The sequence below is a fragment of the Trachemys scripta genome, chromosome 4, assembly GCF_013100865.1.
Source record: "Trachemys scripta elegans isolate TJP31775 chromosome 4, CAS_Tse_1.0, whole genome shotgun sequence".
NCBI classification, from domain to species: domain Eukaryota; kingdom Metazoa; phylum Chordata; order Testudines; family Emydidae; genus Trachemys; species Trachemys scripta.
Genome location: NC_048301.1, coordinates 39,265,323 through 39,288,888, shown reverse-complemented (window position 1 = coordinate 39,288,888; position 23,566 = coordinate 39,265,323). Strand labels below are relative to the sequence as shown.

Genomic DNA, 23,566 nt, shown 5'->3' with positions numbered 1-23,566 from the left:
ATAGAGGGAAGAGGAACAGAAAGCACCTTTCACACCATCCTAGATAGAGACAAGATTAGTTGGGGTCTTTGGCTTCCACTCCCCAGTTGGGGGTTGACCAGGCATTTTGTACAGTTGGAGTACTTGGTCTCTTAGAGGTTGAGATTAGAGGGTGTCAGATACCACACCCAGCCTTTAGCACTCTGTGCGGCTGATTTCCGAAGTGTGTTTGCATGAAAAGTGGAAAAGGAAAGGGGAGATGTGGAAATGTGTGGAGCAGAGTGGGACCTCGGGAATACATGGAAGTGTAGGTAGCTTCGGAGCAAAGCTGCTCTGTGGCCTCCACTGAAATGCAGCAGGGAGGGCTGGGAGGTTTGCAAGCTCCTGCTGACGTTCCCACATCAGATACCTTGTGGCTTCTCAGTCCTCAATCTCTGTCGCCCTCTAGTTATTCTGCCAATAGCTCCTTGTGCCTGTACAGACTACAGGTTCCATTCACCTGTCCAAGTGGGTGGGTGACTGCTGTTGAGGCAGATGGGAGCTCTGAGCATATTTCTGTGGCAGAAGAGATCCCAAAGTGCATCAGATTATGCAGAGGGTGACCCTCGATGTCCAGGAGTTAAAGGGCTCTGAGCAGTGATGAAGACTCACTGCATATTGGGCCCAGGATTAGTGAGAGGCTTTAAGCCTTCCCTTGTGATCCCCCGCCATAGGGATATTTGCCTTTCAGATACAGAACACTGGGCATGCTCAAGCTTAGCAGGAAATGGTGTCTCGTCTGCATGATGTGGTTTTTCAGTTTCAGGAAACCAACCTTTGCTCTATGAGTTTGGATACTTCAGAACACTCATGAACACTAAAATGTCATGAGATCTGCTGGCACTTTTTTCTAGGCTGCTTTGATTTGGGGTGGGGTGGGGTGGAAGGAAGCCAGTTAACTATACTTTTGTTGTTCACACTCAGCACTTTCAGTCTTTTCTCTTCCTCCCCCTCCTTATTTTGCTCTGAATTTCTGTGTTTGATTAATGTGGTTCACTTCCAACATTCCGCCATCTGACATATTCCCTTTTATGCAGTTCAGTTTTTGTTGTGCAGCCATTTCTGTTCCCACTCACCCAAGGCATGATCTCCTCAAAACCTTCTCGGGATGCTCAGAGCGGGAGGAGCGGGGCTGTATGTGTTAGGATCTGTGCATAAAACCTATAAAGTGGGTATAAAGGCATTCTCCATGGGGCAGCATTGCTGCTAATCCTCTCTTGTCACTATGAGTGGAATGTGTATTCTTTGGGTGACTTGTGTTAATGGGGGTATTCAGCTTAGCTCCTCCTGCTCCTTTAAATTCCACAGCCAAGCACATGCAGAGAACAGGATTTTCTGCAAGACTCAGCACCCACAATGGGGGTTTAGAGAGCTCAGCTCCCATTAAGGCACCTAAATACATGGCCAGGTTTGCTCAGCATGCTGGTGATTGAGTCCTTGAGAACAGGAGCTGCTGGGCGCTGAGCACTTCTGAAAACCTGGCTCTTTAGTTAGGTGTTCAAGTGGAATCTGAACTCTTTACAAAAATCCTCTGCCAGTTGTGGGTACTGAGCACTTTTTTGAAAATCTGGCTCTGTTTTTGAGGTTTGGTTTCAGCCTGCTTGGCTAACGTAACTGTGTGGGATTCCCGATTTATGCTGCGTGTGATTCCAGGCATAGGACCCGATTATGTCGGCCTTGTGCCTTCTGGAATTGTTTACAATTGTGCAAAATGGGTATAAAATGCCACCGTTGTTATCTGAAAGTGTTTTACACCCACTTTGCACAGGAGTGACGCAATATAAGGTGGTGGACAATCGAGCCCCAAATTTGCTTAATTTATACATCAAAAAGATGATTTTTTTTTCCAAGTTCACATATGATTCGAAAACTAAGCTCGGTTCTTTCAGCCTCCTCTTTAATCCCCAGTAGTAGTGAGCCTTGGTTTGGAATTAAACGGCCTAATGTAGCTGATGCCTGAGGCAGAATCCAATCTTGCTGGCTCTCCCAGCATGGTATTGGCGCTGCATGCTCTAAGCAGAGTCCAAAACATAGGCCTTTGTTAGTAAAATAAGATGCAAAATGAAGCGGGGGCAGATTTGCTGATTGATTGAGTAAGAAGATGATCTTATTATATAGTTCTTGTTCGAGTGATTGCACATGTCCATTCCACTTCAGGTACATGTGCGCCCGGTGCACTGTCAGACTTTTCCCCTCAGTGGTACACATCAGAGTGGTACCCCTCTGCTTCCCCATGCTGGTATGAAGGGCGGAGCCACCCCTGAACCTTCTCAGTTCCTTCTTACTGGCCATGACTGTGGTTGGAGCATCCTATCTTGCCATTGCAAGTTTTTTCCTTCTATTTGTATAGAGTTCGCACCCATTTGTACTAGCTTAGTAGTTGATGGTGTGTTAGTGATAGTGATAGGCGTTCTTTCAAGTGTGTTTTTTCTTGATGCTGTGGTTCCTGTTTTGGGTACTGTTACTGGTGCATGCCTTAGTCACTGGGATTCAAGCCCTGCCACTCCTGCAAGAAACCGATGTCAGTGAGTGACCCCCTCTCCAGTTGCCTGAAGTGTCTCAGGGAGTCATACATCAGGGATCAGTATCAGATTTGCAGGGACTTTAAGCCTAAAATGAAGAAAGACAAGGCAGCCAGTCTTAAATTACTCCTGATGGAGGCAGCTCTGTGCTCACCATCAGCGTCTTCCCGCTCACAGCAGCTGCCAAGCGCTTCAGCTTCAGTGATCAGCGTGCTGCCTATGTTGGCTGAATGCCAGCACCAGTTGCCTTCCCTAGTGCTGAGGAAGAAACATTGCAAATTGGCCTCTGAGGTCAGTGAAGCCTGGCAGGCAGGTGGACAACAAAAGAGGGCATTCAAAGCCGAGGCACTCCGCAAAGCAGTCATCTGCTCAGAAGGGACTGTCGACTACGGCGCCAGCATAGGCACCATCTAGCTCATCGGTGCAGTCTCCATCGACCCCACCAGTCAGAGGCTATCCCAGTCCTGTCAGCTCTGGAGGTTTAAGCTGCAGCAAGGGACTTGTTGAGCCTCTCGGTACTGGTGTCACCCGTGGTATAGGAGTCCTCTCACCTGATGCTGATGACCACAGATCAAACTCTGCCAGCCACTACAATACAGCAATCTGAGTTCCTCGTATGGTGTCATCGAGAGGGAAGTCAGCGATGATTTGCTGGTACTGTTGTCTCCGAGCTCCAGACACCGATCACTGGCACTGACAGGATCAGCCCACCCATTGGTCAGAAGAAGCTGATTCATCTTAGGACCTGGAGGTTGGTTCATGCATCTCGCAGCCATGTCACCTGCCTTGCTGTTTCTCTCCAAGGGCTTACCCAGCAGGGACCATCCTGGCCAACCTCTAGCCGTGTAATTTTGGCTCCCCAGGCCTTGTTAGTAACTGTTCTGGAACAACCCTTGGGGATGCCAGTCTAAATCCAGGTCCTCTCCACACCCACCCCTCTGCTGCATCAAGTAGGCCTGAAAAAACATCCTGCCAAGTACACCAGCAGATGATGTCCTGTACAGGGCTTGTTACTAAGCAGGAGGATGTTGCTCAAGTGAGTCTCCCCTTGGATGGGCCAGAGGAGTCTCCATCTCAGTCAACTTAGCTTCATCGTCTTCATCCACTGATAAGGCAGCGGTTTCAGAGGGTTCCTCACTCCCACCTGATGATTATAGGGCTCATCAGGACCTTTTAAAAAGGTCCTTCGATATCCAGGTGGAAGAAGTTCATGAGTCATCCTACAGCCTGGTTAACTTTTTAGCCACTGTAGGACCTTCTCAAGTGGTGCTTCCAATTAATGAAGCTATCCTGGAGCCCACCAAAGTTCTGTGGCAGACCTAGTCTTCCTTTCCCCCTGCATCGAAGTGAGCAGATCACAAATATTATGTACCCTCTCAAGGGCTTGAGCACCTCTACACCCAGCCTCTTCTGGGGTCGCTGGTGGTCTCAGTCACCAATGAGAGAGAGCACCAGAGGCAACGAGAATCTATCTCAAAATTGAAGGATGCTAGAAAACTTGACCTGTTTGGCTGAAAGTTCTGTTCGATGACTGGCAGGACTGCTAACCCGTAGGCATTACTGGGGCACTATGACTTTAATCTCTGGCCCAGTACATTAAAATGTAGAGACTGATCACCAGAGAATACAAGACAAGAATTCTTGGTTTAGCAGAAGAGAGTAAATTAGTGGCTAGACCCTCACTTCAGGCAGAGTTGGATGCTGCCAACTCTGCTAGGGCCATGGCATCTGCCGTTATGATACACAGATGTTCATACCTCCAGTCATCAGGTCTCCCTCAGAAGGTCCAATAGACCATACCAGACCTGCCTTTTGAGGCATCATCATGCTTTTCTGAGCTGACTGACAGTCTGCATAGTCTGAAGAATCCAGGGCATTGCTCAGATCTTTGGCCATTTATACATCTGTCCCAAAGAAAAAGGAGTTTGTCCTCAGCAGCCACACCACTATCCTGCATTTATGCTTTGCCACCAGGACCTAGGGAGGAAAAACAGCAGAGGTTATAGGAGAAGACCTCCCCATTCTTCTTCTGTAGCTGATCCTAATTTCTCCTGACAGGAGTTCTAAGCAAACGTTTTGATGTGTTTGTCAAGGATAGCACACCACTTTTACAGTGCCAGCCTTGCCTACCCCTCTGTTTACCAATCGGCTATCCCACTACTTAAGTGCTTGCTCTCTAATCACCACAGACTCACCAGTTCATTTCTATCCCTGCTTCCCAACCCCCCTCCTTATACCTTTTCAGGGACTACTCTTACAAGGAAGTTCTTCTTTGGGAACTGCAGTCTCTCCTCCAGTTGGGAGCTATAGAGGAGGTTCTGCACTTACTCAAAGAGAAGCCATTTTATTTCCACTAATTCCAAAAGCAAAAGGAGGCCTCAGATGCATACTGGACTTGTGACAGCTCAATTACAAACATCTGGAAAAAAATAAAGTTTTGCACGGTCATGCTGGTTTCCATTATCTCCTCCCTGGATCCTGGTGACTGGTATGCTGCCCTCTACTTAAAAGTAGCATATTTCCATGTGGTAATAAAACAGAGCCACAGAAATTTCCTAATGTTTGTGGTCAATCAATGCCACTACCAATTTGCAGTCCTACCATTTGGCCTGTCCGCAGCCCCACATGTGTTCACAGAGTGTATGGCAGTGGTGGCAGCGGTCCTCAGAAAATCAGGAATTCAAGTGTTTCCCTATCCAAACAACTGGCTTGTGAAATGCTGATCCAAGACTCGAGCTGTTCACCGTGACTGTCATCCAATTCACCTTTGACATCCTGGGCTTGCTCATCAGTGCAGAGAAGTCAGTCCTGTCTTTAGTACAAAAAATAGAGTTCATTGGAGCTGTCTTGGACTCTACAGAAGCCCAGGCCTTCCCCTCCAGTTAAGATTCCAGATGATGCTGGCCATTGTTTTTAGGCCTGAAGGCTCATCCTACCATGACATTGTGAAATTGCCTCAGGTTTCTGGGGCATATGCCCTCATGTAATCCAGCATGTCAGATTCCATCTCAGGAGACTGCTGGGATGGGTGGCTTCAGTTTACTTGCCCATTCATCATCCTCTAGGCATGGTGCAAGTGCCCACTCAAATCCTGGCCTCTCTAGACTGGTAGACAAACCATTCAAATGTGTGTGTCAGCGGTGCCGTTTGCTCCTCCACAACCAGCTTTAACCCAAGTTAGAGGCTCCTACCCTAGGTTGGGGGGCTCATCTGGGTTCCCTGCAGACACAAGCTTTGTGGTCTACTCAGGATTTAACTCTGCATATAAATGCCAGAAAACTGAGGACCATTGTCAAGCCTTCTTTCCCCGTATCAAAGGAGGAAGCCCATGTATATTTAGAGACAATACAACAGCTGTATTCTATGTGAACAGGCAAGCAAGGGCCCAGTCTACGCTGCTGTGCCAAGAGGCAATCAGACTGTGGGACTTGTGCATTGCCAGTTCAGTCAGTCCTAAAGCTTCTCACCTTATGGGTGTGAAGAGCAATCTAGCAGACCAGCAGATTATTTACCAGTCACAACAAGTGGTCTCTCCATTTGCCAAGTCAATTTTCCAGGGGGACTCCCCTGTAGGCCTCTTTGCAATGAAGTTCATCAGGAAGTGTCACTGGTTTTGTTCTCAACAAGATCACAACCTGGGGTCCCTCAAGGATGCTTTCCTGTTGCTCTGGACAAACATGCTCCTGTACTAGTTTCCTTCAGTCCCACTCAGACCAAGAGTATTGTTGAAAATCAGCTAGGACTATGCTCAGGTCATGCATCAACTCTGTTGTCCCTCTAGGTCAAAGTTCTACTGACTTTCCCACCAGATCTCTCAGGATCATGATCGATTCCTCCACCCCAGCCTTCAGGCCCTCCTGGATGCTCCATGTCTAACCTCCCAGGAAGAGGTTTGTTCAAAGGGAATTTCAGGTGTACTATTTAAATAGTAGAAAACCATCCACTATGAATAATTACCCGGCTAACTGGAAGAGATTCTCCATCTGGTCCCAGAAAAAGAGGGTTTCTCTGGTTCAGTCTCCACTACATCATACTCTGGACTATCTCTTTTTCTTAAAACAACAAGGTCTGGCCACTAGTTCAGTCAAGATTCATCTAGCAACTGTTTTGGCTTTCCACACTCAAAGTTGATAATAGTTCTGTTTTTTCCAACGTTGTGTCAATAAGGTTTATGAAGGGTCTTGAAAAGTTGTACCCCGAGATAAAGGATCCTGTTTCCCCTTTGGACTTGAACTTTGTGTTGTCAAAACTAATTGATCCTTCCTTTGAATCTCTAGCTACTGTTCTTTGTTACAACTGTCGCTGAAGGAAGCCTTTTTGGTAGCAATCACCGTTGCCAGGTGAGTAGGTGAATTGCATGTTTTAGTGTTGCTCCTCCATACGTGGTCTTCTACAAAGACAAGGTTTATCTGCATCCATATCCAGAGTTTCTTACAAAGGTGGGTTTCTCCCTTTCATATCACTCAGGCAATATACCTACATTCTTTCCTCCTGAAGACTCATACTTCTAAAGATGAGGAGATACTCTACACTGTGGATGTCAGGAGAGCATTCTCATTCTACTTGGATAGGCTCATACAGTTTAGATGGTCCTCACAATTGTTTGTGCTAGTTGCAGACAGGATGAAAGGTCTCCCAGTCTCTTCTCAAAGGATCTCATCTTGGATATCCTCCTGTATACGCTTGTGTTGTGACTTGACCAATGTAGTTCCATCCAGCAGAGTACTAGCACATTCAACGAGATCACATGCAGCTTCTGCAGCCTCCCTAGCTGAAGTGCTTGTCCTACACATTTGTAAAGTGATCTGCAGTGCATACCTTTGCCTCACAGTATGCTATCTCTCAGCAATCTAGAGATGAGGCCAGATTCAGTTGTGTGGTTCTCCAGTCCTTATTCAAGTAGATTCTGATCCCACCCCCAAGATGGAACTGCTTTTGAGTCACCTGAAGTGGAATGGTGTGTGCAATCACTTGAAGAAGAGGAAATGATTACCAGCCTGTTCTGTAACTGTTTGTATTTTGAGATGACCATTCGACAACCCACTATCCTTCCCCTCGATATCTATGTGTCTCTGGTAAGAAGGAACTGAAGGGGGAGTCAGGGGTTTCTCCGCCTTTTATACCACTATGCAGTAGCATAGGGCAGCAGAGGATGCATGCACCACCCCGATGGGTACCTCTGAGGGAACAGTCTCTGACAACAGTGCACTGGGCACACGTGCATCTGAAATGGAGTGGACATGTTTTCGAGATGTGTTGCACAACAGTTATGGAACAGGTTAGTAACCATATCTTTCTTTAATTAGAGCTGGGAGGTGGAGGCTGTTAAATTTAGCTCCTCATGGCACTAGCTTCCAGTCCAGTTACAGGTTTTTTTCTTTGCCATGAAGCGCTCATCAAAGTCAGGGGGGGCTTCTTGCATGAGTAACTTCCCCATCCCTTCCCAATCCTTTGAAGGTTCAAGGGAACAAGATCTGAACATCAGTGCATTTGGAGAAGTGGGTGAAAATGGCCATCCCTGTAAGTCTTCTTGGCATCCAGATTGTTTTACCCCATCACTACAAAGGAAACAACATAGTCAAAAATAGCACACTTACATTGAAGTGACTGGATTTTCAATATGTGAAGGGAGATGTGACACGCAGGATCAGGAGTAGTTTGTATAGCTTCACTGTCAGTGCCAGGTATGACCAAAGCACAAAGAGCTTTATGATCCTGCAACCGTCATTTAAAGAAACTGAATTCCTTAGGTGACTTATTAGAATAATAAACATCTTTCATGCCAAAGTGAAATGACACAGCAGGAATTGCTTCACTTGCTACACAAATGCACCTACTCTGGGATGGAACATGGTAGGTTTAACAGTGCACGGAAACACCAGCAGACACTTCAGATTGGGGTGGGGAAAAATCATTGAAATTTCAGAAGAAATGTAAGGAGGCAGAAAGCCGTTACCCAAGTCAGAATTTGGCCATGAGTGCTGGGCTTGTACAACTGGAGTGTGACTCTCTTCTATTATAACAGGGTGGAAAAAAGATGACAACAAAAAAACGTACAGCTGCCCAAATAGGCCTGATGAGAAATAAAAGTCTGGATATAGCTCAGTGGTTTGAGCATTGGCCTGCTAAACCCAGGGTTGTGAGTTCAATCCTTAAGGGGGCCACTTAGGGATCTGGGGCAAAATCAGTACTTGGTCCTGCTAGTGAAGGCAGGGGGCTGGACTCGATGACCTTTCAAGGTCCCTTCCAATTCTAGGAGATGGGATATCTCCATTCTCAACTGTGAGCAGGGAGGACTGTCAGGGAGCCAGTTGCAGCTCCCTGAGCCTGAGCCACTTAGTAAATTAGAAGAACTCTTCATGGACCTTACCCCAGAAGAGGATCCACTGTAGCAGCGCTCTGCTCTGCCATGCCACATCCCCAGCATGCCCCTCTGTCTTAGACCATGCCCAGGGCAGGGAGTAACTGGAATAGGACACGCTGCATCTTTCACACTTCTGCTGTTTGGACAGTTTTCCCTATTCAGGAGAAATTCTCCATAGTCCATCTCTGACTATTTTAAGTTCACTTTGCATCTCTTACACAGTGCTAAGTGGGCTCAGAAAGCCAGAGAATCCAGCCTAAAATATCAGTGTAAGTACTCCCAAGAGGGAGATGGCAACGATAGTCAAGGTGTATGTAAACTCAGAGAAAAAATAAGAGCAAACACACACCTTAGCAATTAGACTGTACAAACTTTCATACACGTGAGAGATGTAGTGAGGCAATATCTTTTATTGGACCAACTACTGCTGGTGAGAGAGACAAGCTTTCAAGCCGCACAGAGCTCGTCTTCAGGTCTGGGAAAGGAACTCCCACAATCGCACAGAAATGCAAAGTGGAACAGATTGTTTAGCATAAGTAGATAGCTCATGTTGTAAGGGGCCATGCAAAGTAGAGTGTCCTGTTAACACCTCTGCAATCATAGGCTATAAAGAGGGAATTAGTGGGTTACAGAGTGTTGTAATAAGCCCTAAATCCAATGTGTGTTTCCACCACAACTTCAACCACCACAGTCAATTCTCTCTGGAACACTCCTACACTAGCATCAGCTCCCTGGATACTACAATCCCCTTCAGCAATGGAACACTATAGACAACCAAGTGCAAGAAACCCACAGATCACCTCACCTATCTTCATAGATCCAGTAACCACCCCAAACACACCTAGAAATCTGTTCTCTACAATCAGGCATTCAGATACCCCAGAATATGCTCTGAGGAGAAACTCCGGGATATACACCTTAACACGCTTAAAACCACCTTCACCAAACAAGGATGCTACACTAGAGAAGCAGATTGGATCATGCAAAACCCCCCTTCCCAATACATGGAGAGAACCTGCTTCAATAGAGAAATAAAACCCCCTCTGACCTCACACCCCTAGCTGTCACCTACCACCCCACACTGGAACCCATACAGAGTATCATCAAACAGTTACAACCCACACTCGATGGAGATCCAATCCTTTAAAAAATCTTTCCAGAACCCCCACATTTGGCCTTCAAACAACCCCCCAGCCTCTCCAAGCTCATCACCAGAAGCCAGCTCCCCGCAGATCAGGACACAGTAACTCAAAGCAATAGTAGACCCTTCCAGAACAACAGATGCAAAACCTGCAGCCATATCTTCATTGCTACAATAATCAACACCCCCCACAAACCACCTTTCAAGATCCATGGATCCTACATATGCTCTCACAACATGTAGTGTACCTCATCCAGTGCACTAAATGCCCCGATAACAATTATGTCGGTGAAACCAGACAATCACTATGCTCTTGAATGAACTCATGCAGGAAAATGATCAAAAACACCCTATCACCTTTCGGTGAACACTTTTCACAGAATAATCACTTCATATCTGACCTATCTGGCCTCATTCTCAAAGGAAACTTGCACAACACTTTCAAAAGACAAACCTGAGAGCTTAAATTCATTACTCTGGTAGACACTAAAAATCATGGACTGAATAGACACACTGCATTCATGGCTTATTACAACAATCTGTAACCCACTAGCTCCCTCTTTTTGTGCAATGACTGCATAGGTGGTAACGGGCCACTCTACCTTGAATGGTCCCTTTCAATATGTGTTATCTGCTTATGCTAAACAACTGGTTCCACCTTGCATTTCTGTGTGAATCTGGGAGTTCCCTTCCCAGACCTGAAGAAGAGCTCTGTATGCGAAAGCTTGTCTCTCTCACCAACATAAGTTGGTCCTTGTCTCTCTCTACATCTGAGAGATGCAATTATTTGTAGGGCTTCTAGACTAGATCTAAAGCTTTATTTTAACTGTACTTATTAGATGTTGTAAATATCTCCAATGAAATTGCATTAAAAATGGAGCTTCTGACACCATGTGGAGATCTTTGGCAACATGTTGTTTAGAACTAGTTCTGCTGCTCTGTATGCATAAATTCTGTATCTCTGCCACCCATCCTCATTATCACTGAAGGGTGAGAGCATGAAAACAGGATTTTGGGGTTTATAATCCCTCATGTGCTCCTGTTGCTTTCCTTCCTAGTACTAATCCCCTGTGACTACCCTGTTAGTTGCTCTTGACGAAGTTCTGATGTCACAAACAGAGGATTATGATACCAGGCAAGGACTGTAAGTAGCAGGAGCAAATGAACTCTTAGAATAAAGGATTTTGTTACCATGTAAATGTCCCATAGTACTAAGGAGTGAGGCAAGGTATAATACCCCAGATCTGTGCTGTGCAATCACAAATGACGCTAACTCCAGCAGATTTTCAAGCTTTTTCTGTGAAGTGTCATGAGGATTTTAAGATTCCTCCTCAGACTATCGTCATTGGGCTATTTTATTTTTTCCTCATTACTTTTAAGGCTCCATCTGCATTACATAACACCCATGTCATGGTTGTTCCCTGTAAAATGCTGTTAGGAGACCTTGTTACTATGTTCTTCAGCACTCCCTGTGCCCCCACTGACTAGTGACAGCCTCTTTTGGTACCAGGCAGGGCGTGGCTCAGATTCCCAAGTCATTACTGATACTTCTGACTCGGCCTGTTCATAGGGAGCATTCTGGTCCCTCCTCTCTGAAGCATCCCAACAGAGGTGGTGCCCACTGAATGATCTCTGCTGCCAAATCCATATACCTGAAATAAAGTAAAGTTTCTTAGGACAGTATGGAAAGTGGAGAGAAAAATGACAAATAAGGCTAATTAGAAATAATTAGCTGCTAGGTAAAGCTGCGCTAGGTGGGTGCATCGTTGGTGTTGTGGGAATATTAACAGGATTTCTTAACTTGTCTGTAAATTGCTCCAAGAGCACCAATATTTCACAGACGACAGGGTTTGGGGTTAGGCTAGGTGTGTGTGTGTGTGAGGGTGCTTTTCAGTGTCCTGCAGTACAGAGGAAAGGTAGCTCCCTTTGACGCCCCACCCCTTCTCCTCTTCCTCTGCTTACTCAGAAAATCTTAGGCAAAAATGACAGTCGACGATCTATTTCAGGTTGTTAAACTAACCTCTGTGTGGGTCAGGGTAAAACTAACCTCCCCTCCTCTGTGTGGGTCAGGGTAAGTCTGAAGTGGGCATCAGATCTCCCATGCAACCCACTTATGTGTCTCTCTGTGTATCTATATAAATGGAGTTTGTTTGTGTGTGTGTGTCGTTCGCACACGCTCTCTCTCTCTCAACACTCACACACATATACATGGTCAAATTTTGTTCTCCGTCTACATTGCTGAAAATCTGGAAGAACTCCATTTGCATGCATCAGGATTTATGCAGGTGTAGCTACACACACACACACACACCTAGCTACCTGTGAGAGAGAGAGAGCGAAACCCCTTTCTTCCAAACCTGGAGTGCCCCATTTTCCTGTTGTTGTTACCCCCATTCTATAGCTGAATTCACTTGGGCGCTTTGTCAGACACGTAGATGTTTGCAACCGAACTGCCTTTATATTTTCCTGAGGCTTTTTTGCAGAGCAGTTTGGATTGTGACAAAAGCTCAACGTTTTTCTGCTGCACTAATAGCCAGTTATACTCCCGACCTGCTGCTGTTCACATTGCTCTGTCAGAACAGTAGGCAGCTGCTGGCACTTCACCAACAGGCAAGTCTAAAGTGGGACGCCTGCTAGAGGGGCAGCCAGAAAGGCCTCAGGTTTGTCCCAGGCACTCAGTCAGAAAGCTTGACTTTTAAATTTGCCCAGTGAACCCAGTCCATTCAGGGAGGGCACAGCTGCTGTAAAAGAAGCAAGACACGATCCCTCTGCCTGTGACAGCTGAGATGTGAAGTGATTAGGAGAGGCTGAGAGAGCGGGATTCCTGGGGTGGGAGGCAAGCACGTAAAGCCCAGAGATTCAGAGATCACTCAAAGTCAAATTGATCCATTCTATTTTCATGCTAGGGAGCACGATCTTGTGGTTAGAGCAGGGACTGAGACTCAGGGTTCCAAAGTTCTATTCCTGCCTAGGCCACTCATTTGGGGTGTGGCATAGGGCAAATCACTGGGGTCACATTTTTCCATTTTGGGGGAGTGGGGAAGGAGGTTAGACCAGTAGGAGCTGAGCTCCTTTTACCTGGTAACCATTCTTTGCTGACCTTATATGTGTCAAACTAGCAGAGTATCTCTGAGCAGGATTTCAATATTAGACTATCCCCCAGAACAGCCCAGCAATGAAAGCATGTTTGGTTGGCAAATGCAGTCCAAAAGGGAGAGCTGAAAACTCTTCATACTGAAGAGTTAAACCATTCAACCAGAGTTGCCCATTTTCTGCCCATGTGAAGGTCTTAATGGCAGGTTCCCTGATGGCCCTATGTAAAATGGGACAGAGTGCAGTAACTCTCACCTTTAATACAAAGGAGCAGCCTGGTGAGAGTGCAGGTTCCAGGTTGCAAAGTTTCATCTTGATCTAAATGGCCAGGTTGCTTGGACCAAGCTGAAGCATTGGCTGCTGGCCTAGTGCTCCTTAAAGCCTGCATCTTTGTAACAAAGAGGAAGGGCAGCCTTCAGACCAACCTGCCCAATGGGCTACCCTTGCTTCAAATGAAGTGTCACTGCCAATGAGTCAGATAGAGAAAAGACCAGGATAAACATGATGGCTCTCCGCCTCATTGGCTGAACACTAGCCAGACTAAACATTTCCGCTGAGCCTGCGTAAGAGGGAATGTGTTGTTCACTACTCCTTTCTGTGGTGTGTCTCCGGTTGCTGTTTGTTGCTGAGCGTGCAGTTCTCTGTGTGTTTTGTTTACCCTGAATTTCTGTTGCATGTCCAAGAATGGAAAAAGTGTTTGGGTTACTTTTTTCTCTACTGCATGATGAGGATAACGAAGCAGAGCTACCAGTTAACCATTCCTCCTGGTTTTGTCTCACGCTTTCCTTCTTGTCCCATTTCCAGGACCGAGCACCACCTGCCAAGAAGATTCCTGTGCAAATCAGGGCATCTGTAATCAGCAATGGGAAGGTTTTACCTGCGACTGTTCCATGACTTCATACTCTGGGAGCCAGTGCAATGACCGTGAGTGCCAGCTTTTCCTGTCTGGGACTTAGTAGGGAGTTGGGAGGTGTGTGTTGCGGGGGCATAGAAAACAATTAGGGTGTGTACTTCCAGAACACAGCTTTCCCAATAGCAAAGCCAAATCATCTGCTTCATAGAAAGAAACTTAAAAGGCCAGATTCCTTGAAGCAATATCCAGTAGACTATTTTCTCTTTGATCTAGTTTTAATGTAATCCTTGCTGAATGTGCACTTCCTGTTTTCATTTTTACAAAGGGATCTAATGACAATGACCACTGAATGTCTGGGTTTACAGAAACCAGGCATAATTACACATGCTGGGTAATAATTAGACTTGTACAAAACTTGGCACGTTTTGGTTCATATAGTTTTGTGGTCAGAGTCTTGTTTTGGGTTTGTTTTCATCTGAATCCCTATGATAAAGTCGTACCCCCCAAATGAAACCGCTGAACATCACTCCACTCTGAGAATAACAAGGATTCTTGAAGTGCTGGCTTTCTGTAAATATGGAGATTTGGGCTCCGATTACTGAAGTGCTTTGGTTAAAATTGGGATGGGAGATTAAATGTGGAAGAGCAATGTAATTGTATTCCTCCAAATGTTGAACTCCAAGACATTGAGTGTTCTCCCCTCATCAGATCTGCCCTAAGGCCTCTGATTAATAATGAAGTTGAAAAAATTGTGAACTGTGTGTAGATAATTTTCCCTCCTTCAACAGCCTTTGCTGACATCTAAGGGAAGCAGCTGGGTTCAGGACCATCACGTCCAATTTCCTTTATTTTACAAAATACAGTGTTTTACTGCAGTGGTCCAGAACACAGGAGTAAGCACGGCATTGTGGGCTAGTACTACAATACGTACAGTATTGTGCTGTATTTACTGTAGTGCTCATTCATTTTGAGTGAATACTGCAGCTAGTACAGCATTGTGTGCTCGAGAACTTTGGACCAGTACTGAATCATGATGATTTAAATCATCAACATTTACAGTATGTTTTTTATTAGAGTTTCAAAGGTCTGGCTGATTAAGTACTAGGCACTAGTAACATTTCTACCCTTGCCCACTGGAACTGTCCGACCAAACCTCTGGGACTGAAATTCTCCCCAAAGAGGGGATCCTCAAAAGTACCCCCCCACATCCCCATTCCTCTCATGGGCTGTGAAGCTTGGCCTTCCACAAATCAATGAGAGCACATTTTGGCCCAGGGTGTCTACCAGTGTTCTGTTTGAAAAGAGATTCACCGCATTGTCTGGGCCAATGGGCAGGTAAGCTCTGATCTCGGGCTGCATAGCAGACACCATCACTATCCCCTTGCCATGCTGACCTCTCTCCCCGTAGTTCTCTTCCACTCTTTCATAAAATGACCAGTGTAGCTCCCTGTTTGTCACATGTGGTCGCTAGTCCCCCACTTCTGAGCACTGCTCTATCGTTCAGTTTCAGCTTGCTAAGCAAATCATGTTATAGGGCTAATAGTGTAGAGGAAACCCTAGGTTGGAATCTATTAAGCAGCATTTAAGTGAGTGCCTTGGAGAGCTCTAAAGGGATTATTGACATTGTGTTCTTCCTTGTTCCTAATGGGCTTCCGGGCTCCAGAGTGTTGCCGTGCCCTTGTTACACTATTGCTAATGAATTCAGGCAGGCTCTGAAGTGTCAACAAGCCAGGTTCCTGAGTCTGTAATTGGGCATTCCTTGCCACTTTGAAGCTGGCAGCTGGAAAGCCATGCAGGGCAGTCAGAGAGTAGTTTTGATCTGAGTGATGGTGACTCAGATGCGGTGACCAGCTTCCAAATGCCAGCGGGTGCTTGTATGTGCCCTTGCCAGTGAATCGGAAATGCTCGCGGGAGGATGTGTGTCTGAAAAAGAGCTGGGAAGGTAAGTCACACTGACTGCTCCAAGGCAGCAAGAGTCCAGCTGGGATCTGCACAAGGTACGTGTGCCATCTTGTTGTGTTAAAAATCTCTGCCAAGCATTGAGGCTTGAGATTCCTTTTCCTGTCACTGGTCACCTCACTTCTGCTACAAAGCAAGGGTTGCTGCAGTTGGCTTGTCTTCCATGTCTGTTCAACATGTTTCTTATTACACCTTGTCTGATGCAAACAGAAGTGCTAGTATCGTATTATGAGAGTGAATTATGTGTCATGTGAATTGGATTTAGTGGGGTGGCTGGCAGGAGAAAATAGCCCACTCTGAAACCTTCCTCCTCGCAAGCTGTAGCCTTAGTTGCCATTTAGGAATGTGTTAGGAACTGCTGGCTCAAGAAGTTTTTTTAAACAGTCTGTCTCTGTTATTTTGGTAGCTGCTCATCAAATAAATACATGAGGGTCAATTTCTACTCTTGCACTGGTGTAAGTGCATGGCTGCAGTACCCATTTTATATTGAAGACTAATCAGTGGAGTTACTACAGATTTATGCCACTGTATATGAAAGCAAAATTTGGCCCAGATGAACTGCTTTCTCATTCCATTTCGATAAAGAGCACACATGTCCTTGTTGGGATGACTGCTCTGGGATAGATTCAGTGCAGCACATTTCAGTAATACTGTGGGATGGACAAATGGCACAGCTAGTCCATTTAAATGAATCTCTCAGTAGCTGCTTTATCTAGTCCCCAGTAACCAGTAGGTGTGAATTGTAACTTGCTAGCATAAACCTTGCAGACTGAAGGAGTCTTCTGTGTTGACCGGTCGGCTCAAGAAGGCTTGGTGACATAGTAATCCTCACTTGGAGCAATTAGTCTAATTCAATCCCACAACTAGGACTTTCTGTACCTTTCTGGAATGGACTCTCTGCTGCTATTGCACTTCCCAGTTTGGATATAAATGGGAAAAAATGATACATTATATAGTGTACAAGCTGATTAGAAAACAATGAATAATTTTAGAATATGGGCTGTAAAAATGTGTAATCAGTCATGATCTAGTGCTTCCTGGTTTCTGCCTTGGATACTGATCTGTACTAAAACAGCAAGCAGTGAGAGTGTGTGGGAGAGTCAAAGAAATGTCTAAAGTTCTGGAAATGTGGGTTCAATTCTGCTCCCACCTGGGACTGCTACTCGTTAATGATGGAGCAATTCTGGTCAATTGGTCCAGTCTTTTTGACCTGCAACTCAACTTTCAAATGTGGACAGCTTGATAAGGTGGAGGAATCCAGCATTAGGATGCTACACTTGGCACTTATGGATATTAATCAGGCATTGACATACCTACCTGTCACATTGAGCATCCAAATGCAAGACTTTTTCGTGTGCTGCTAAGGTATTAAATTTCCAAATTAGGACACAATGTCAGTGCAATAGAATAAGTCAGATCTATGGAGCCTCCCAGCCTAGCTAGATTTGTCCAGTAAAGACACAAAGGACTTGTCTAAACATACAGCGCTCTATGGTGACAGGGGAGAGCTCTCCCGTTGGCAGAACAAAACTACCTCCACCAGAGGCAGTAGCTATGTCCGCAGGAGAAGCTCTTCCATCGACAGTGCTGTCCACACCAGTGCTTAGGTTGGTGCAATTTATGTCACTAGGGAGTGGTTTATTCACACCCCTGAATAATTTATGCCGGCGTAAGTTTATAGTGTAGACATAGCCTAGGTCTTTACTTTAACACTGGACCTTTAAGGTATTCATTCCAGGCTCCCAGTAACTTGAGACGTACCATCTGCAAAAAATGTTGTCTGTAATCTTGGTCATGGAACTATAATGTGCCCCATATCCCTGTAGTCAGACCCTCAGATCGTCCTCTATAGTGAAGTCATATAAAGCTAGGCTTCACAGATCCAGCTAAAGGGAATGCAGCAGGGGGGGATGAAACTACATCTCACAGAGAGCTGCTAGTTACTCTGTGTCTCAAGTAGATGGCAAACATTTTCAGGAGGAGTCACCAGGCTGATTCAGGTGTGTATTAATAGAGGCTCATTGTCTGTAACAGATCGATAGCTAGTGGCCTGGCTAGAGCAAACAGGAGAGTGTAAAGCACCTTTCCAAACAGCTGTCTGGTGGAGTCGTTAAGTCTGTTGGCTATCGAGCAGATTTCTGGTTTTATTTATTTATTTTTAAAATTATAGGTTGTAATATTGATCCAAGCTGTTTAAAACAAGTTTTCCATTCAGTCTGCAGGAAAAAGAAGCAGTCCATGTTTGCTCATCCTTTGTATGTCTTCTTTCACACTTCCAAAGTGTGCATTGCTACACACAGAGTGATCTTCTTACTCGAACATTGGTGCTAGTAGGTGAGACGTGCTCGTTTTGTTGCCTGGGGAAGTGGTAATATGGGACTGTTGTTCTTTTCACAGTAACTGGCAGCATTTTTCATCAAAGGACCCTTTCCATGTGATTTATAACCCATGCACTGCTTCTTTGATCTGGTGAATCCCATTAGTGTGTGTGTGTGTGGGGTGGGGGAGAGGAGAGAGGGAGTCAGGGTTACTTCCTCCATGCATGTGACTCATTCATATAGTAATGGCTTTGTCATGATCAAGCCCTCCTGAACTCCAGCTCTGTATTTGACGGGGGGCTGGTTCATGTTAGTGGAGCTCTCTTGTCCTTCAGCTCAGTTAAAAATGTCAGTGCCAAAATTAGCAATTTCTGAATAAATCTCAGAACAAAACTTTTGAATAAAGGTCAGAATGTGATGGGCCTAATAACAGGGAAGTAGGAACAGGCCCTCTGTGAACATTGTGGCCCTGCCATTTTCCTCTGCACTTTGCTCTTCGTGTTTTTTACATTGAGTGAATTTAGCACTGTTGATAGATGCTAGATTGACAACTCCAGAGTCTGAAGGCCTGTAGAGTAGGTGGACAATGAGCAGTGACAGGACAAACTTGACTCATCCCGCCTAAAGAATGTGGTACAACCCTGACCTTCAGTAATGAAATGGCGATTTAGCCTCCATGTGACATTCAGTCCCTGGATTCTCTGCTGAGACTCCCAGCAAGGAGGACAATTAAAGCAGTAATGATGAGGGCTTTTTATGAAGTGCTCACCTGCCTCAGAGAATGGGACTAAGATTCTTTTCCCTCCAAGCTCATTTCATCTATGCCATTGAGCAGCCAAAGGTTTTAATCCAACCACAAAAAATAGCTGTGAATCAGAGGTGAGCACTTTCCCCCCTTCTCAGTGATTGTTGTTGCCAGTGGGCCAATTACCTGGTGACCAGGCTTCGTAACCTCGTTGTAACTTCATCTCCATTGGTTCACCTTGATTTATTTGCAGAAGCCCTTTTGTTGCCCATGTTTAATTATCACCCATTCATCTGTAATGTGACCAGCTTATTACTTATTGATACTGAGAGCAGTAAGCACTGAGAGGCTGCTGGTATGTCGGAAATAAATCTGCACGTGCTTCATTAGTCGTGTATGGCTAAACTGATTAGCTGTTTAAATAAAAGAAAACACCCTCTCCCCCACCCCCACCCCAGCGTGCAGATAATACCCTGTAGCGAAGTCCACCCTACATGAACCAAAAGCCACCTCTGATTCAACTCACATGAATCAGGCCTTATTAGAGCAGAGCAGGCATCCTACCCTCTCCTCCACTCCTCTCACCTTGCTCCTTCCTTCATCTCTTTCGTCCTCTCTCTCCTCAGTGCCTTTTTATGTCACCTGCTATAACCAGAACTGACTGCCTGATCCAGTCAATCAAGCATCCTCACTCTCCTCCTTCCAATTCCTCTTTGCTGTCGATCGGCCTTCCGATACTGTTCTCTGCCCCTGTGCCTTACTGACCTCATCCTTCCAAAATAAGAAGAGGCAGGCAGAAGAAGATATAAATGTGGCTGTGTACTCAGCATGCAGTATAAATCACATGATCATTACTGGTCATGACCTTTGTTCTTCCTCCCTCATTTAACTGTTTGCCATCACTTGCTGTGTTGTGTCTGGAACTGTACTATCTTCAGGACAGGGATCTGCCTTTCATGCTTTGTAAAGCTCCGTTTGCCTCTCTGCTATATCATAAATAACGTGTATTTGTTTCAGCATTCAAGTGGTTAAGAAGGTTTTGTTGCCTTTCGGTAAGCAGGAGAGCAAGTTCACCCTGAAATCGCACCAGTAAAGTGTCTCTCTGGGATGCAGGATCAAGAGCTTGTTTGAAAGCGAGTCCAGTTGGCGTACTTACCATGCACCCATCTGGAGTCATCCCTGAGGGTTAGCCATGTTAACACTGTGGTGAATTTGGACCTAAATGTTTTGGGTGAGATTTGTGTTAAGGAGGGAGTTTGGGGGCAGATGTCCCTGGAATGTTCTCTCCCACACCTTTGCATTTCTCCCTCAGGTGCTCAGACTGAAAACCATTTCCTTCTTTCCAGCAGAGAGCCTGGCAAACTTGCTCTTTCCTGCTCCCCCAAATGCAGCTAGCTCTTTAGCACTCGAGTGGGTAATCTAATTACTACTGCATCAGCAGCTTGGCACAGGGAGCGTTTGATAGAAGAGCTGCAATTAGTCACTGGTATCTGTGCACACCTGGCTGCTGTCACCACATAAGCTATGGTCCAGTGATGCCACAGAGTTTGATGGGATGGAAAGGAAGAGGGTTTATACAGGTGGCAGCAACAGAAGCTTCAGTAGCAACCTTTGAACAAGATGCACTAGAAGTTATTTTTCTCTCTTCCTGACTTTGTTCTGTGTGTATGCCACTCTTCTAAACCAGTCTTGACAGGCCTCTCCATAGCTTGGCACCCGTCATAGGCACTATTTTGCCATGTGACATTTTCTGCGGGTCATTGTTGACATCTTGTGGCTTTCATTGTGGATAGTTTGATCATAGACGTTTCATCCCCACTGTGAAGCGTAAAGGCTGGACTCAGAGATGGTAGATTTCACTGGTGGCCTATCTATGTGTTCTGAGAGGTGCTGCTATGACCAGGCATTCCCACAAGTTGATGTTGCCACAAAATTGGTGTGCTGTGCCCCCCAAACTGCCCACATCTATTGAAGGTGATCTGCAAACAGAAACTCCATTAGCTGTAGAATACAATACAATACTGAAGGCCTTTACAGCCTTCGATATATGAAAGTTTAAAAGGCGTTTTCAATGGATTTACTTTAGACTTTAAACCCACCTGCTTTTTTGCTTTTTAATGACTTGCGTTTGTCCAGCTTACTGGTTCTGGGATACAGAATCGGCAATAGCAGGTTTAAAACTCAAGGAAAACACCATAATATTCTCCACACTCACCAACATCCTCCTCTCTGAGAGCCTTTATCTGACTCTCTTCTCAATAGACTGGTGTGGTGGTAATCTTGGAAATTTAGGGCAAATAGATGTTGATGGACCCTTAGGTAAAGACCAGACCGTTCTCTTAAGTTACGCTGTGCTGAGTTGAATCCTTTGGAAGTCACTTTGTGCAGATTCCAACCTAAAATTGTTTGGCTCAACGCTTTAGCAGGTTTTCTGTTAGCTATGATGCCACCAGTATAAAGCATGCTGGGACATCACATGGAGTGGAACTGAACAGTCTGGACTTTGGAGAGGGGGAGGTGATGGAAAGATACGCAAAGTTAATCATCTGCATCCTGCTCTTACTCCAGCAGCTGAACAAGACTGGAAAATAGCCTGTAAAGAGCAACCCTGAACTAGCAGGTGGGTGTTAAAGGCTTTCCCTTCACCCTTCCCCTGGTTCTTGTCATGCAGACAGAAAGCAGAAGACCAAAAGTCCGAAGTGCAGTCAATGCAATGTTTATTGGGGTTAATCAGTCAAGCATGTCCATAGCTCTACATGCCTGTAGAGCCTTTTTTCTCACTGTCCCAGTTTCCCCTTCCTTAGCAGGCATAATTATACCTGTAGTGCACAGCCGTTGGTCCCATCCCTTACAATTCATGGTGGTGTTCTGTTTTGGAGGTTCCTGGGTCTGGGGGCTTCAGTACCACCTCTTTTGTATCCCATGGGAGGGGTCAGGAGTGAGGTTGTGTTTCAGTCAGAGCTAGGCATTTCTTTGGCTTTTGGTGTTTCTTATACCTTCTCTTCCCCACCCTTCCCCTCCTTGCCCCTCCCGACTGGTTGCTTGACCTTATCTCGGGAGAAAAGTTGAGGCAGGACCTTCCTTCAGGTGTGCGCTTGTATATTAAACTCCCACTCTACCCAGCAACACTTTAGCTCTATCTCTTATCACCCCATCTGCTTGTGGGCAGATGTAACACACAGTGTCTTTGTTCTTTGTTCACACATGTTAGTAAGAATATAAAAATATCAAAAGTCAAATGGGCAAACAAGACCCAAAATTCTCTCTCAGGCAGATATACAGGCCTGAATACTACATTATCATCACTAACACTCCCAACAGTGGGGATGGATAGATGTGGATCTAAATAGGTCTGTTCCATCTCTAGCTTTTATGGGCCAGATTCTGTTCATAATTGCACCAGTATAAACACAGAGTAATGCCACTGATTTCAGTAGAATTACTTGGGATTTATACCAGAATCACTGAGATGAAAATCTCCCTGAATCTGATTGAGACTTTTATCAGATTTTTAGGAAGTTAAGTGTCTGTACGCTAGACTAGACTAAAGGTCGCCTTTAAAATCACAGTCCTAATTTGGACAATCTATACCATGAAGTATTTGCAGGGTCCAACATTGTACCCAGAAGCCATAAGAATGCCAACATGCACAGACAGTCTGTGCTAGAATTTTGTCCTTTTGGGGATAGATCTTGAGCCCATAAGTAAGTCCAGGTCTTTGTAAAAAAGAGAGAGAGAGAGAGATCCAGTCTGTGTTTTTCTCCCCTTTTTTATGATGAAAGTTCTTGACAGGAAAGCCTAAGGCAGAGGGAAATGAAAGGTCCTGGAGGAGATTCTTGTTCATTATCCAAGCTGCCTAATGCGCTAATTATTGCCTGTCATTGGAAGATGGCTGCCTATTGATCTCCAGTGGAGCTTAGCTGTACATGGAGACATATCTGTAACATTACAGGCTTGTTACCCAGGAGCTGGTATAATAGGCTCAGCTGTGGAACACTGGGGATTAGAGACACAATCTTAATTACAGTTATCATACTAATGATCCCCAAGGGGCAGATTGAGGTTGGCTGTGTGGGTACCTGTGAAGTGGGCTGTGGTGGGAGGGAGGGCTTTTGGATGGATTTGATTGTCTGGAGGTGTTTCACTGCTTAGAGACAGCTGTGCCTTCAGAAAAATTGGGACTGGAGAGTGGGACTTCCAGTAACCCATGTAAAGATTCTCTACAGCATGGAGAACTTCCCTCATGGACCAAACACTGAAGAGAGAGATCTCTTCTTGTCCTTTCAGCTCATCAGCAATAAGGCAAGAATGAAATAATGAAATGAGTGACAATAGCTGTCTGCAGCAGAGAACTGTTAATAGAAACGCAGCTTTGTTCGTGGGTATGTGAAGGAGCTGACCCCGTACCTTACTCAGGGCCGGCACCAGGCACCCAAGCACATGCTTGGGGCGGCACCTGGTAAGGGGCGGCGGGGGGAGCGTGGCGCGGCATTCCGCTGGGGGGCGCTCTGGCGGCGGGGGGGGGGGGGGCTGCGGGCGCGGGGGGGGGGGGG

At 45.6% G+C, this 23,566-nt stretch overlaps 1 protein-coding gene across 15 annotated transcripts in view; it reads left to right on the top strand.

The window, feature by feature from the left end:
* The window catches only part of NRXN3 (neurexin 3), a 1,378,693-nt gene that overhangs the window by 618,897 nt on the left and 736,230 nt on the right, over nucleotides 1-23,566 (top strand). For all 15 annotated transcript variants that reach the window (XM_034768377.1, XM_034768393.1, XM_034768389.1 and 12 more), the window contains one exon: nucleotides 13,943-14,062. In XM_034768377.1, coding sequence (XP_034624268.1) covers nucleotides 13,943-14,062 — 120 coding nt within the window. The remainder of the gene's footprint in view (nucleotides 1-13,942; nucleotides 14,063-23,566) is intronic.